The 16,587-nt window shown below is 38.2% G+C and overlaps 2 protein-coding genes across 2 annotated transcripts; one reads left to right on the top strand and one right to left on the bottom strand.

The window, feature by feature from the left end:
* Positions 1-2,181: 2,181 nt before the first annotated feature.
* Positions 2,182-5,078, bottom strand: LOC139737616 (uncharacterized). The gene is made up of 2 exons (XM_071648296.1): positions 4,150-5,078; positions 2,182-2,570 (listed from the first exon to the last, which is right to left on the bottom strand). Exons 1-2 carry the CDS (start codon positions 5,076-5,078, stop codon positions 2,210-2,212), a joined length of 1,290 nt encoding a protein of 429 aa, XP_071504397.1. The 3' UTR covers positions 2,182-2,209.
* Positions 5,079-8,050: 2,972 nt separating this feature from the next.
* LOC139737615 (V-type proton ATPase subunit F-like) lies at positions 8,051-11,518 on the top strand. Its single transcript, XM_071648295.1, has 4 exons — positions 8,051-8,157; positions 9,440-9,521; positions 9,901-10,106; positions 10,632-11,518. Exons 1-4 carry the CDS (start codon positions 8,110-8,112, stop codon positions 10,659-10,661), a joined length of 366 nt encoding a protein of 121 aa, XP_071504396.1. The 5' UTR covers positions 8,051-8,109; the 3' UTR covers positions 10,662-11,518.
* The last annotated feature ends 5,069 nt before the right edge of the window (positions 11,519-16,587 follow it).

The raw sequence follows: 16,587 nt of genomic DNA, 5'->3' as shown, positions 1-16,587 counted from the left end.
AGCTGGCAACCTGTAGGCAATTCAGACTTTTTTGTTCCATACTAATGCACAAAACATGAAAATGAAAATGAAAATGAAAAAAAAAAAAAGCAAACCAAGTGCAGAGACTCCAACTCTCCCATTTTCGACGGGAGATCTCCCACCGAAAACCCATTTTTGCAAAATCTCCCGTTCTTCCACTTGAGATTAAATTTCTCCCGTCCTGGCTCTGTGTCTCCCGTTGGAAAGGATTTCTTACTTATTGCTATCGTATGTTGAAAAAATAAGCCTTAGATAGCACCAGAGAGCATCTAGAAATCTAGGAACTTCGCGCTTCGTACACATCAACTTGGAGTCTCCCGTTTGCTAGGGGTTTCAGGCGGGAGAATCTCCAGATCAGAAGGTGCTTTGGGTTGGAGTCTCTGCAAGTGTGCACCGGACAATTTCTGAAGAGAATGAGCTGTCAAAGTTGAAATACTGCTCGTACTGCCCCTCATTAAAATCATGGAGGCTTACAGCCTTGTCCTACATGTGTGAAGCACTTAGTCATCCAGACAATATGGAACAGCAACCTCTGATAAATAAATGTTTTACCCACAATAGTAATGACTGTTTTCCTTTTTAGGGCAAAACACCCCAAAATGAAAGAGAATTGTAAACAAGAGAAAACATACTACAAATTCAATCATCCTGCTTGATTCACAACAGGAAGAGAGAGACACAGCGTGATTATGTTCAAATAAAGCTCTGAAAGAAAATCTTTGAAAGTAAAAGATTATTAAGCCGAGAGGTGAAGGTCGAGGTGTGAGTTTTTCTTCAATTTTGTCTATCTCTACTAATGAAATTTGTAAGATCGCAATTGCTTATCTATAATTAAACAAACATGTCGGAAAAAAGGAACCTGTGGGATACCAACCTGTCATAACTGCTTCATGGGCAGCGACACTACCACCACGCTATCCCCGTTTGCCGACAGTGACACAATGAACTTGGAACAAATACCCAAACTCGGCAGTGACACTATGAACTTGGAACAAATACCTAAGCTCCAAAATCTTTGCAAAGAAGCATGCATTTTGAGACAATAAGACAGCTTTATCACACAAATTCCTGCATATTCTGGATTACGATATGTATGTAGACCAATGGAAATTCAAAAAGGTTGCACAAGCTCACCAACTTTGTCTAAGACAACAGACAAGATGTGTGGACAGAATATCTTGGTGTATTTATTCCAGTAAACTTTACTGTGCCATTAGTTTGGATGGCAACAATGTGGTGTGCGATATTTGCAAAGATTTACATCAATCTATTGCTCTCACATTATAGTGTGCATTTCAAATGAGAAAAGCACTCCGAGAACGCAGACCTCCGCCAAGCAGCTACTTTCCACCGATGATCTTGCTCTTCCACAGAGATCAGTGATTTCTACCCATATGTATGAATGCTGAAAAATCAGCCGATTTCCCAATATAGAAGCCTTTGTTACATCATAAACCCTCAGCTGCGGGGCGTGCCTTGCCCTAGCAGAAACTAGAGCACGCACTTTAGTGCACGTATGAAAACCTAAAAAATGCACAGCCTGAACTCCAGATTTCATTGACCCTACCAGCCAAAATATTGAAAATCCTTCATAATATCCATAAAAATTTCCAGATCACTACTAAAATTTAGGGGGATCATCTGAACTACCTTTATTACATTAGAGGGGCACAGCAAAACATGACATTTTTCAGATCAAATTGCCTTGCAGCAATGTAATGGCAATTAACAATAACCTATGATTTACTTTTGTTTTCTCAACGGGCTGACAGCATACCTAGTGTGCTACAAGCTTACAATGTTTGAAAGTTGTTGGTGGATGCTACATGATGCATTTTAAATGGAATAATATTTCACATTAGATGCAGATTTGTAGTAATGTCATATTGTATATTGATAATTGGAGATCACACATATCCCATTTAGAATGCAAGAAAACAATGTAATATAATTTCAGTGTATCGTACATGTGTCCATTGCTTTAATACCGGTATTGATTAGCAAGAGGAGAGACACATTGATATACCATATATTTGCAATCAGCTGTACCTCGGTATTAATGAAAAGCATGAGCTCACGTATTTACTCATGAGTTACCAGTATGATGTGGAGTGTCAATGGAGGTAAGTTTCATAAATCCAGTGCACGTAAGGGGTGAATACAAGTAGCTGCAGCTTAGAGGAGCATCTCACGCCCGCCATGCAGCCAGTAACGCCAGTAGGAATACAACCGTGACGGCCGTCAGTGACAACGTGGAGGTGGCATTGAACATGAAGCGGTACTGGAACCGGAGGTACCACACAAAGGCCAGGATGCAGGCGAAGAGTGGCACCATGTACCGGCCCAAGTCGTGCTCCCCGCCCCCTGCGTCTGATGGAAGGCGCCTGTGGTGCCCCTGCCCGGTACCAGCCTGTGACACCTGGCAGTGAATGACGTGCTGGTTAGTGATGCCGTAGGTGGCAAGGGTTCGGCTGTCGTCTGTTAGCAGCTGCCCATTTGATATTAGCCGCACAGTCTTCCCAGCTCGTATCTCAGCTGCAAAAGTTTCCCTTTAATTGCAGAAGATAAAACAACGAAACAAAACAAATCTTATACATCTGATGGTGCTGTATGAAAATATAGTAGAATCACTCCAGTAGTGAGATATGACTAGTGAACCATAGATCAATCTTTTAAAACTTTCTTGCTGAGCATCAAAAGCTACATGTACAGTCATCAAAATTATCTCTGAAGTGATTAATGTGAGAATCTCACTGGGCTGGAGACTAGTTGGTGACCTGATGGGGACTCGAGTCTCCCTGGTCACGGAGTGGTCATGGAGACGTCTCTGTGATGTCTCCATAATGTCTCCTGGAGTACCCGTAGCCGAGTCACTAGGTAGTTGTGAGAGAATCAAACATATTCCATTTTTCTGAAGACTCTTTCCAGTCTTCAGCTAGTTGTTGCGACATCTCCTTTCAGTCGTGGAGACTAATTCATTGGCAAGGTCAGTCTCCAAGATGTGGAGACGCACCTGTGTACCGAAGGCGTCGCTGAGATGTCTTTGTGACTTTAAGATGAATAAATTATCACCTAATTTGGAGAGGTCTCTGAAGTTGCTGTGGACTCGCCTTCTTGGTGAGAGTACAAGCCATTCTTTTGTCATTCGAGTCACATAAGTCACAGTGACTGATCAGTTGCAGCAGTCGCAACGAAGTATTCTCCCATGAGGTATGCCCTCAATCAATCCTTAACTGTTTGATTAATGTTTTGCATAGGAAGCTGTTTCAAATTGCCTATGGCAAATTTCTTTCTCTTATACTGAATATCTTTAAAGAACAGCTACGCTACGGCATTAAGCAGCATAATTGGATGAACTTTTCATTTTATGGGTCACATGGGCAAATGCACTTGGCACTTCTGTCAGCAAATACTTGCTAATAGCCTTGTATATGTAGCACCCTTGCCTCCATTCAATTTGGTCTTGTAGTGAGGAAGAAAAAAACAAGACTAATAAAATATCACTATGGTGAGAAAAAAGTTACATTTTTCATTTTCATTTGACCTTTGACCCCATGGCCTACATCTTTTTCTGGAGAATCTTCATCTGGTAAAACAGTGCACATGTATGCACTAAGTTTCATGAAAATACTTCCAGAGATATTTGGGAAAGAGTGATATATCAGAATTTGACCTTCACCAATAAACTTTAACATAGAAACTGTACATCCACAAGTTTATAGATGTAGTTTCTTCCATTCATCTACACATCCATATGCCAAGTTTTAATTGGACACCTCAAACAGTAATTAGTTTCATTGTCCACAAAATTGATTATGGATAGAAGACAACCTGAAGACACACTGGGTAATGCCTCTTGCAACACTCCGTGATGGAAGCATAAAAATGACGGCAATTAAACAGCAAAGACTGAGGACCCCAAGTATTTTGTCCCGGTACATTCTCTCTTGAAAATGATGTATGAATGCATACACAGTTCTCATACTGAAAATGATGGTGCACCATTGTGACAGATACAAAAGACATACAATCATATTTTGGCACACTTCCATTTGTTATTCAAATTTTATCTTCACGTCATCCACAATGTCTACAAATTAGCACAACTATGAAACTTGGTCTGAATACCTTCTGAAATTGCCCAGTGTGTCATCCATATTTGTTGATACCATCCTGTCAGTTTCATCGAGAAATTTCAATTTGATTGAAATAACTCCACTTGCAGATTGGTCCCTTATTCTCTGTGATGACCCAGTAGCTCCAGTTTCAGCTTGTGAAAATGTTTCTGACCGGCTACCGGTACTTTGACTTTCACTCGAGTGTTCTGACTCATTTGTCAATGGTTCCTGCCCACCTTCAGGCCCCTCTGCAGAAACAATGGCCGGGGAGGCAGTACTTGCTGGAATAGTCCTCTTGCGAACACACTGCTCACTTGCACTGACATGAACATCTTCAACTCTCTCCTGCACAATCACTTCTGGTGGATCATGGTGCATGCTGACTCCATCTGAAGCATCCACTCCAGAAAAAGGGTCTGATGTGCAGCAGTCTTGGTTATCACTTTCTGTAGTGGCTTCAGAGGGGTCAAAGCCTGAGTATTGACTGCCAGAACTCGCTATATTTTGCTCGTTCTCCTGCCTACCTGTGGAATTGTTATCTGCTGTAGTACTATAGCAAGCTTTTGAGTTGCCAGAGGGCATACCCTGACTCTCTCTATTTGAGTGGCTCTGTGAAAGGGGCACCTCACTGGCTGGCACTTCAGTCTCATTGCCCCGCTTGTGTTCGTCGCCAGTACCAACAGCATTGTGTGTCTCTCTGCTACTGGGCGTATCTGAAACTGTGTCCCTCCCATCCTCTTCTGAATAAGTCGATTCGGAAGTTGATGACTCGGGATCCACAACAGACGCTGGGTCGACAACTGAGCCTGGACGATCCTGCCAGTAGGAATGTTGCTCCTGCACTGAAGTGGAGAACCAGGCAGCCACTACTGTTGCCACGGCTACAATCACAGTCACCAGCACTGTGACCTCATCCCCAATTCCTTCAATCAGACTCATAGTCGCCAATGTCTACAATAGATCATCATGCCTATGTGGGAGAAAACATTTGAAAATTACTTTTGACATATATTATGCAATCTTTCTCCATCACAATTCCTTGCATATGAGCACTTGGTATTACAGTGCTCCTATATGCAATAAATCAGAAGTGGTTGCAGCAAAGGTACAAGTTTGTATTAAAGAAATGCTATCAATAGCATCACTACAATTTCTTGAACACAATGTGGGGCACAACTAAATGTAAAGGAATTGCCAAATCGATTATCTCTGCTTAAAATGGATATTTATTAGTTCCAATCCATTAGTCTATACGATTTTATATGGGGCAGTTGTCAAATGCAATTATGAGCCTACATTTACAGGAAGTATATCATGCAAATGCACTAGTACTTGGATACGCCCACAAAAACCTTCCAAACCAATATTCTGTGCAAAGTCTTTTGTTAATACTATCAGTAACATGGAAACATGCAAGTTATGCTCAGTCTCTAAAGGGAAAGTTTCATTCCATTATCGTATTTCAATCATATTGGTACTCAAAACAATGATTGACAGATGATGTCACTGGCAGAATCTTGGTTTGTAAGGTGTTTTTCCAAGTGTTTTCAAGTAATCTTAAGAAAACCAGCAGAAATATTGTACAATATATGACCATGCATCACAAAACCAACAAAAAGTCAAAAAAGGTGAAATGGGTCAACCAAGTCAATCTTGATTTTTTTTTCATATATTCTGAAAGAACTATTCTTCCTCTGCATTATTCCTAAGTGTGCATAAGTAGGATCATAAAATGAATGGGAAAATGTGTTTTCAGCAGTTTTTCTACAACTTTTTTTTTTTTTTGAGAGTAGTATGATCAAGTATGTCTCAGAGGCCCCTTTCATTCCTTGAAAATCCTTTGCAAACTCTTCACTTTGAACTCTAAAAATATTTGAAAGGATAATGCTACTGCTTTGAGAGTTGGCATTAATCATATAGACAGAATGTGTTGATAGAGCTTGCTCAATTTCAGCCTAATCTGATAATCCCTTCATTGTTGTTGCTCTGAGTGGTTTACATCCTGCTTTTTGTTGCTTTCATTACGCAGCTAGCATGGCTTGGTAAAGATTTAGAGCTTGAATAGACCCTGCATTTCAGAATCTCTTTCCTCAGTTCACACTTTTCCAGAGTGTGTGCCTTCTTTCCAATATTTAGATAAGTTAGAAGAGTCCATTTGAAATGAGTTCAACATCATTTTAAAGCTTAGAGTCTGCACTTTCAGAATCTGCCCTTTTGTGATGCAGGGTCACATATATATCACATATCGTACATTCTTTTGGCCACAAACAATTAAGTAATGATCAGGGTAATATGAATCCATACAACTCAACATACATTTGCATGTAGCAAAGTTCCTTAATTTTCCCAAACACTTTGGTGAATTACAAAAGTTAGTAGTTTTAACCCATTGAGGGCGAGTTCCGAGTATACTTGGGCAAGTGTCTATGGGAAATGCGTGTTGTAGCAAAATCAAACCGTCCTAAATGGGTTAAAGGCAGGTTAACATATGATATTGAAGTTAAATGCCTTATCATACATGTAGCATTTTTCTCAAAGACATCCCATAGAGAGTAATATTGAGACAAAGAATAGATACCCCCTATTATTACTAGATCAAGACCATGCACAGCCACAGGTCTTTATAAAGTCTTTGTGGGTTTATAGTAAATCCATTTTTATTATGTCATAATTGTCTCAAGACATTTTTGAGCATACAAGAGAGCTTTCCACGTTTCTCTTCTCTGAAAGATGTACACCTTTCAGAAACATTTCCAGTGAATGTTATTTTTATCAGATAATTGGGCATTTCTTTTTAAAGTGATCTTTATTTTCTTTTTCCTATTTCACAGAAAAAGCTAACAAAAACTACAACTTTACAAAAATCCTGCATCAGTTGGCAGTTGCATTTGCTGTTTCACATATCAAAAAGTACGTGTCCAGTACTTAAATTTTAAATACAACAAAGCAAGTTTCGCAGTAGTCAGTTTTGCAACCTATCTCCATCCAGTAACACCACTTCATTGTAGCTACATACATATCCACACTACACAGTTCATGACAAACCCTATGACATAACACTCAGCCCATGTAGCTCATGCAGCTCAAGCTCAGGTCGGCTTCTCACATGCAGACTTCACACCACCCACTGCAATTTCCACGGTCCCACTTGTTTAATATTTCGTATGGTAAATTGACCAAACCAATCTTCGACAGTTTCGTCTTATTCAGGTTTTTCTTATGAGCTCTACGCCATACGGTTTACGTGCCCACTTAAACGTACAACACTATTTCATTAAATCAGGACAACTGCTCGACATGCGACTGTATATCAATGACCAAAATACAAACATCTCGTACTTACGGACACATTGACAAATTGGGTTGCACACCAACGATACGAAACCAACACCGGCCGACGATATCCGATGAGCAGTGGGACCACCCAACTATAATGGGGAGGGAGGATTGAGGGCACAGGACCAGCATGTAGGGGGTGAGTTCGCTGCAGCTTACCCAGCAACCTGATGGTGATTATCGTTGACGTTGTCTTTACGAAATGATGATCGTTATCAAACACACTGGAATGTAGAAAGTCATTCGACACAGTCTGATGATCTTATAAAAAATCGATGTGGACCTAAAGATTATCATATAGATCTAGGGCTCTACATGGGCAAGAACATTTTTTTTTTAATTACTATTATTTTCCGGCGAATTTGCTCCACACGTACCAGCCTTTACCCTACTTTACAATAGAATCGTCCACATCGACTTGTGATTTCAGTCATATCCTTTCATCCATGGTCTACCACAGCCAGCATAGCATCGGGATCCTACCCGCCGCGCCTCCCTCACGCGTCCTAGCGCTACAATTGTAGCTAGCTAGCTACATTACTACGGTGTATACTGCACTGTGATTCGATTCTGGCAGGTGATCTCGATCTCATGACCGACTGTGCGGAGTTGAGGGCGAACGAATAGAGGGAAAATGGCTCATTTATCCAAAGGGAAACTTGTAGCTGTTATAGGTGATGAAGTAAGTATTCTAGTGTACCAACACTCTTATCTTAAAGTAATAAAGATAATGAAAATCTGTCAAGAACCAGATATTTTGAATGCGATGAAATAGGCTATCCTACTGCAGTAGACGGCCTATACCGATCATAGTCCCATACATTTGTCTGAATTTATACACACCCCCAGAATCTATGACATTTGTATGTAGGCGAGGCGAGGACTAGCATTTTAATATTTAGTTAACATATTGAATTCACCTTCTGCCCAGATATCAATACATCATACCGAATTGTACCAAAATTGCACAGAACTACATAAGAAACTTTGAAATTGAAGGTCTAGCAATATACATCAAGATACATGTGAAATTTAGATAGGTAACCTACTCACATAAAATTTGAACCAACTTAAACTAACATTTAACAAATCAGATTGATGACATTAATGCAGTAAATTTATTGGCAAAATCGTGAAATATGCCCCACCGCACCGCAGTGCGCGTGCACTCGTGCGTTAGCAAGCAAGGGTTGGTCCTAGGGTTAGGGTTAGGGTTTAGGGTTAGGTAGGGTTGTATTTATGGTTAAATTGGCCATTAGATTAGTCGAAGGACATTAGAGAGTCCTTCCGAGAAGAAAGAGAGGACGAAAGATGCTATGCTGTGGAAATCGGCCCCACCGCTGTATCAATTTCGCGTAAACGCTGTTTGGTGGGGCCGCATGCACGAGTATTATACTGTGGAAGGAAGCCCCACCGCCGTGCTTACCTACCCATGAACGCCACACGGGGCTGAATTCACAAGTATAAATAGGCGGGCCGCCTTAGTATAAGTACGGACACGCAGTGGTGGGACCTATTTCACGAGTATGCCAATTTATTTGCATTTGATATTACCACTAGTCTAACATATTTACTTATACTTCTATTTGCACTAGATTCTACTAGTAAACTGTACCATACTGCTATTAAATTTACTCAAAATTTACTAGGAGGTTCTAGTAGTAGTACTGCACTGGTAGTGGTGGATAGGATAGCCACCACAGATATTGACATCTGCTTGGTCTTGTTGATTGTTGTCGTCGACCTTGACAAGAGTCCTTGACCCCTTGCCTTCAATATTGCTTTCCAGACACTAGAATCTAGGTAGGTCAACATAAGGTATTAAGGGGTCTTGATTAAGATCTTTTGACTTTAAACCTGTCTGTTAGACTATGCTAGTATTTGTTTTGTCTGCAAAGTTTTGCACTTTTACAAACTGCCTGTGTTCATATTTCTTGTGTTTTTCTCTTGCTCTCTTCTACAAGGACACATGCACAGGATTTCTACTGGGTGGAATTGGTGAAATTAACAATAAACGGCAACCCAATTTCATGGTGGTTGAAAAAGGTAATGTCGTAGAAAGACCAAGTACATGTAAATAGAATGCTGTTTGGATGTTGAATTTAAATATTACATTTGCCGAAAGATTTTCATCAGGTTGAGTTTGTCCAATCATTTGATATACATTTGACTGTAGTCTGTACTTCAATTTACTTTTCTATGCGTTTCGTTGGATACTTTGCTTTTGTTTGGTCTGAATAACAGCATCAAATACCACTATGTAGCCATGTTCCTTCTGGCAAAGAGCATACGTGTGTTATTCTCTTAACTTTGTTTTTAATTTCCTGTTTTATTTAGTAACATTTATTGTGTGAACAGTATGACAATGTACACTGCATATGACTGGTTAATCTTTCATTTCCCAATTCTGTCGTACCACATGCAGAAACTTCTGTCCATGAAATCGAAGAATGTTTCAGAGCTTTCATTGCTCGCATGGATATAGCCATTATTCTGATCAACCAGAACATAGCAGAGCACATCCGCCATCTCCTTGACAATCACACAGAACCAGTTCCAGCTGTCCTAGAGATTCCTTCTAAAGACAGCCCCTATGATCCTAGCAAGGATTCCATTCTAAGGAGAGCAAAGGTAAGTGCCAATTGCTAAATTGCTTTATGTGTTATATGTATTTCCACCTTCTTGGATTTTGAAAAATAAAAGATAAAAAAATGGTTATCAATTGCAGTCAGATCATGTTCTGCCTTAATAGCGCCATCATCATCAGCAGTGCATCAGCAACTACAATTGTAGCATGTGTAATGAATTCAGTCTTATTACCTGGTTTTCCATCCTGGCATATGTTAGCATACACATATTTTGTCTTATTGCATAAATTTATTTGTCAGGGATTTAATTTAAAATTCATTCTAAATTCACATTAATCTTTTCGTATTCAGGGTATGCAGTACAAGTTTTTATGGTACATGTAAGTAAACAATTGTGCAGATTGAATGTAATGAATTCTTATTAGCACTCCATGTGTTTCTACATTGTACTTTACTTTGCATAGATTGTTGATGTCAATGCATGTAAATAAAATTATGATAAATCCAACAAAATTCATAAAAAAATTCTGTATTACTGATCACCAATCCTATCTGATTTCCTTCCTAGGGTATGTTCAGTGTTGAAGATTTCCGCTGATAGGATGATACAGATGCTTCCTACTTACTACAGAGATTTGCCATTCCATCTGGAGTTTCAGCCATGTCAGATGTAAAGATTTGAATAAGTGTGTCATCATGGTACGATAGATTTTATGAAAGTATGTAAAGCATTTAAGACATTGTGTATCAACGTAGTCTAAAGCAAATCTCTATTTTAACAGGGCATGCAATGTTTTCTGGTGAGAAGATGTTTTGATTGGTATTGTGTGTAGACTGGGTGTCCTCCTTCCAAGCATGTTTGAATATCCAATACAAATGAAGAAGTTGTACAATTTACTAAAATGTTATTCCTAAATTGTTTTTGTTATTTCATGTTGTTTTACCAAAAGGGTATTTCTTATTTCTTTAAACAAATTTAATACACATACTCTCTTTTTGATTTCTAGTGCATACATCATCTTCAGACGTGCAATATAATGCTTTTGTTTGTTAATTTTTTGTTAAGCTTTAGCACAACAAACACAGACTCATGAGAAAAGATGCCGAAGTTACAAGGCATATTGCAATCTATTTCTTCTTAAAGGAATATATGTTCTTCGCTACTGTTTGAGTGAAAGTTGTACATGTTTGTCTGGTATGCAGTACAAGAGATCTGACATTTGATTTCTAAAATTGGCATAAATGAAAAGTTATATTTTATTGTCAAAGTTTGAAGGCATGATTTTCTTACAACTTGCAGATAGGTGCATGTACATGTACATTTCATGTGAATTAATACTGAGGAATGATACTGATTGAACACACATTGCTTACCACTTAAAGGATCGTATAGTTTTGGTTGAGACCTAATTTCAGGTTTCTAACATTTTTTGGTGAGATAAGGAGAAACCTCTTATGAAATATGAAAGAGCATGTAATTTTATGAGGAATTCAACGTTTATTTGATGATTCTTTTTTTTGTTTTTTTGTTGTTGAAATGGCTGAGATATCCAAAATAAAGTGTGGGACCCATATTTTATTATGATCGCTTTGTTTTACTTTGTTTTGGGATGTTTCAGTCATTCCAAACCCAATTTTCATCAAATAAACTTTGAAATCCTCTTAAAATGGTATGCTCTGTACCATTTCATAAGTGTTTTCTTGGTGTCTCACAAAAAAGTTAAAAGCCCAATTCTTCTCTCCACCAATACTGTACCATCCCTTTAAACTGAAACTCTTTTTTTTTTGTGTGTGTGTCTAGATTTTTAAAGAAGAAACAATAGCTTTGCAGGAGTCAACCTATCGATACTGCACATTTTCTCATCTTATCATTGTTATCATCAGTACAGCATGCATATCCTCTAACCTCTAGGTATGTTTGTAGGAATTACTACATGTAGTGCATACACATCTATAAATTTGAATAAATCACATACTTGTAGAATCTTCAATTATTTGATGAAAGTAACCTTAAATATCAAGGAATTTTCAAAGATGTTCCTCTGCCAATGGCTTACCAGTCTTGTAAACATAACTTAATTATGTACAGTACTTGCAGTACATGTACTTGATGGCAGAGCGTGACTCAGGAAGTCTTACCTTTACTATGACTGATTGAAATTCCGTATGCATTGCTCTTTAAAGGACAAGTTCACCTTCATAAACATAAGGATTGAGAGAATGTAGCAATATTAGAAGAACACATCATTGAAAGTTTGAGGAAAATCGGACAATCCGTTCAAAAGTTATGAATTTTTGAAGTTTTTATGCAGTAACCGCTGGATGAGAAGACTACTGCAGTGTATGAATAACTTAGATGTCACATGCGTACAACAATATAAGGAAAATATAAAGAGAATTTCACAAAATTTCATCTTTTGAAAAAAGTACACATTCCCCTGACTCGTTACCGACATATGTTATGGGTAATATTATTCCCCGTGCCTTTAGAAAGAGGCAAGTCAAGTGCTCTTTTATTATACGAAAAAGTGAAAATATGTTGAATTTTCTTTACATTTTCTTTATACTGTTGTACGCATATGACTCACAAGCTGTAGTAGTCTCCTCATCCAGCGGTTCCGACACAAAAATTTTAAAAATTCATAACTTTTGCATCGATTGTCCAATTTTCCTCAAATTTTCACTGATGTGTTCTACTAATATTGTTGCATTCTCTCAATCCTTATGTTTATGAAGGTGAACTTGTCCTTTAAAGTGAGTGAAAACTTTTTCATTTCTTTTTCTCTATTGTGTGAAGCCAGTATATTTTAAAATATGATTGCATACACAGTGTAGCATTTCAGTTATTGACTGTATACAATGCCGAGTTCATTTAAATTATTGCTCAGAACTTCATTTATCATGATACTCTTGCAGATTAATTTGTCTGTGCATTGTTGCACAGTGGGCAGGTGCTGTTACTGACATTTCACGTAATTGAGACTTTAAATAAAACTCAGAGCCATCCAATCTATCTATGGGAAACACAAAAAGGAAACAAACTAAAACAACAATAGTCTCATTTTGGAGTGTCTGTTAAAACTACAGTTTAATTTATACTGGGAAAATTTACAGACACCTAGAGAGATACTTGTAGTAAGCGTTATGTGTACTGTCACTGTAATGTTTGCATATCGTAAGCAACTAAAGTAACTTATATATATATTAAATATCATAGGAAATATGCATCAATCCCTTTTACAGTTATACCTGCGTTTTTTTCCCCACATGATATCCAGAATTATTTGTGACACTTGTCAACTAGGCACAAAAGTGTGTGAGAAATCCATTGGTTAGCACTTCTTGCGCCTTGGCTGCATATGGAGGCAATTGAGAGATGGGTTAGTTTGACATGTATCATGTACAGCTGTATGCAAAATTACTCATACTGAATACATCAGCAATATTGCTTGTATATTTTGTCATTTCTGTACAACATATCATCATAATGCATAGCACAGACTGACTGCATTACTGGGACTTCTTTGTGTGTATTTCAGTACTGAAATGTATTGTCTGGACATTCTTGAGATGTCCTCTTGTCCTCTTTGTGGATGTAAAAAAAAGAGTAAAATACAGTAAAAACTAAGTAAATTCAATTCATAAGGAGTCTCATGATTTGTCTCATTGTTCCTAGTCTTGCTTGTTGCTTTCATTTGTGGGAAGTTTTGGTTAATTACAATGTATATTGGTAACTGTAAAGTCTTGTATGGATGTTTTTTTTGTTAATCAACTTTACTTCTGACACATAACATTTTGCCCACTGATTGATAAAGTGTTTGGATGAAAGCATATAATTATGATTACACATTTGCCAGACTAGCAAAGAGATGTGCAATGTACATGAGTGTATGTATGCTTGTTTTGATTACACAAGTTAATCATATCTATACCAAATCAAGCATGTACAATCTACACTGTATCCTTAAATGCACAAATGAATGGTGCTGACAATTTATCTGAAAGCAAGATTATTTCCAAATTATTGTAGCTATGTGTATGTATGTGTGTGTGTGTGTGTGTGTGTGTGTGTGTGCGTGTCTTTCTGTCTGTCCATCTGTGTGTTTGCACGAAGCTCCTTGCGGCCGGGGTCCAGGGCCCTTAACCGGCCCTGGAAACTCCATGGTTCTAGATGCTCTCTTGTGCTATCTCAGGCTTATTTTTCAATGTATGATGACACTAAGTAAGAAATCATTTCAAGCGGGAGACAGAGCCAGGGCAGGAGAACGGGAGATTTTGCAAAAATGGGCTTTCGGCTGGAGATATCCTGTCGAAAGCGGGAGAGTTGGAGTCTCTGTAACCAGGGAAGTGATGTTGGGTTTAGGTGTAGATATCATAGACTCCCCATTTAGTGCTTGCAGAGAGGTGGAAAGACAGGCCATTGTGTGTGCGTGTGCGTGTGTGTGTGTGTGTGTGTGCATGTGCGTGTGTGTGTGTGTGTGTGTGTGCATGTGCGTGTGTGTGTATGTGTGTGCTTGTGTCTGTGTGTGTACATACAATGTATGTTTGGTTTTTTTTTTGTCATTGTTAAGATGGGGTAGGTTTGAACTCTCTTGCCACCTCCCTTGTTGAACTGCATTATATTGCTTATTGAACATCCCTATCTCTTACATGCAGCGTTAGAATATAAATGCTCATAGCAGTCATACACGTCTGGAGGCTCTTTCAGGGTTATGTTAAATGATCAAATCAACAAAAGCCTGACTATAGACTCATGCTGCTGTAGGCCCTATATTCCATCATATGGATATATTTAGCTGTCTTGATATTTTCAGTTTCTCTCATTTTACATCCTTGTACAGTGTTATAAACAAGGTTTTCTACGTATGGATAGCTTAGAATATAGATATAACATTCATTAGACCTACATATGTACATGTATAGTCTTTCTACTAACAGCTAGGGAAAGATAGTTGCCGTACTTAGTCATCATTCAGGCACATGATATGAAAATCAGTATTTACTTTTGTAAAATAACAGGAAAGAACATGTAGTGACTAAGCATTGATTTAACAGTTGAAAGATCGACTCAATCTGTCACCTTATAGTGCATTTTATGACAATGAACATGATAAAACTCTTGACCTTTTTATATCTTTAAACTTGCCCATTTTCCCCCTTCTTTTGCAAAATGTGACGACTTCAGCCTATGAATTTGAAAGAGAATTCAAGCAAAGGACAGAATTTTAAGTTGTTCTTTCAAGTGAAAAAAAAGAGGAAAAGGAGAGGGTTTACCTTGTATAGAATCGATGCAACAAAATGATCCAAGACATGGCTGAAATTTACTGAATTCAAAGTTTCAGATATGTTGAATGTAAATCTGATTAAAGAATGATGTTCATGGAGGACCATTGATTTTACCAACTTTCTTGCAATCATGTCTACACTCCCCCCAGTCCCCATTACAATAGTAATTGTTATGGGCCCCTTTGTGGTAACTAAAATTCTGATATATAATTCAGAGAGTACATAAAACATTAGTTTATATGCCTCGACCCTTAGTTCAAAAGCCTGGTTGCATCTGAATGGGAAGAAATTTCTTTGGATTTAAAGAGCTAGATTATAGGTAAAAAAAGACTAATACAAGAAAACCCATGACTTTGAGGAAGTTCTGGCTGAGATATTCTTCTCATCCACAAGCACCCCAGGCTCCCCAGTCTCCTCTTTTTGCTGGAATGATCTGCCCCAAGGAGGTTCTGCACAAATATATAAATATTTTAAAAGCTGTGTTCCTGCAAAACAGGGGCGGATCCAGGAATTCCGTAAAGGGGGGGGGGGCACAAACAATATTTCTGGTTCTACCTCTGGGTTTCATCTAATTTTTTTATTTTTATTTCTTTTGTTTTAACAACGAATAAAGAGGGGGCACACACCCGGTGCATGCACCCCCTTCTGGATCCGCCACTGCAAAACAATGTGACACACAGGACTATGTTTTCCAAAAACATTCTATACTTATAAATGTAAGTCCATTTTCTCAAAATTTGACCCTTTTTTGCCTTGATTTGTTCTTTTCCTTTCAAGAAGGTAACATTATCTTTTGGCTATCATGCATCACTTCTGTAAACCTGCTGGTTGTAACATGTTCTGCCTTGCTGCAAGGCCTATATATTTTCTCCGCACGGTCTGAAAATAAACACGATGTCATGTTCTATTTCTGTATCTTCGACAACGTGCGTGTAGCAGACGCCCTTGTTTATGCGGTTTGACTTTATTACCAGGTAAAGAAAAATATATTGGTTTCAACAAATTTCTAGAATTGGATAAAAACGTATATTATCACATTAAAATTATTTTATTTAGTTATTAAATATTTAAATAGGCATCATGTAGTCAAAAATATGTTGATTTGTTTACTTTCTTCAACAGAGTTGTGGTAAATAGATAAAGAGTGCTTGAAAAAATCTACGAGTAATTACAAAGCCGAGCGCTACACTGACTGTGCTCAGTGTAGTGTACAAACTTAGCGAGCAATAAATACGAGA

The sequence above is a fragment of the Diadema antillarum genome, unplaced genomic scaffold (genome assembly GCF_040938485.1).
Source record: "Diadema antillarum isolate AM-2024a unplaced genomic scaffold, OU_Dant_1.0 seq00000696_RagTag, whole genome shotgun sequence".
NCBI lineage: Eukaryota > Metazoa > Echinodermata > Echinoidea > Diadematoida > Diadematidae > Diadema > Diadema antillarum.
This window is presented reverse-complemented; position numbering and strand designations above follow the sequence as displayed.

Coding starts and splice junctions, on each gene's coding strand:
- LOC139737615 (XM_071648295.1), top strand. CDS start 8,110: ATGGCTCATTTATCCAAAGGGAAACTTGTAGCTGTTATAGGTGATGAA. Junction 9,522..9,900: donor TTTCATGGTGGTTGAAAAAG/GTAATGTCGTAG, acceptor TACCACATGCAG/AAACTTCTGTCCATGAAATC. Junction 10,107..10,631: donor CCATTCTAAGGAGAGCAAAG/GTAAGTGCCAAT, acceptor TTTCCTTCCTAG/GGTATGTTCAGTGTTGAAGA.
- LOC139737616 (XM_071648296.1), bottom strand. CDS start 5,078: ATGAGTCTGATTGAAGGAATTGGGGATGAGGTCACAGTGCTGGTGACT. Junction 2,571..4,149: donor ACACTGGGCAATTTCAGAAG/GTATTCAGACCA, acceptor CTGCAATTAAAG/GGAAACTTTTGCAGCTGAGA.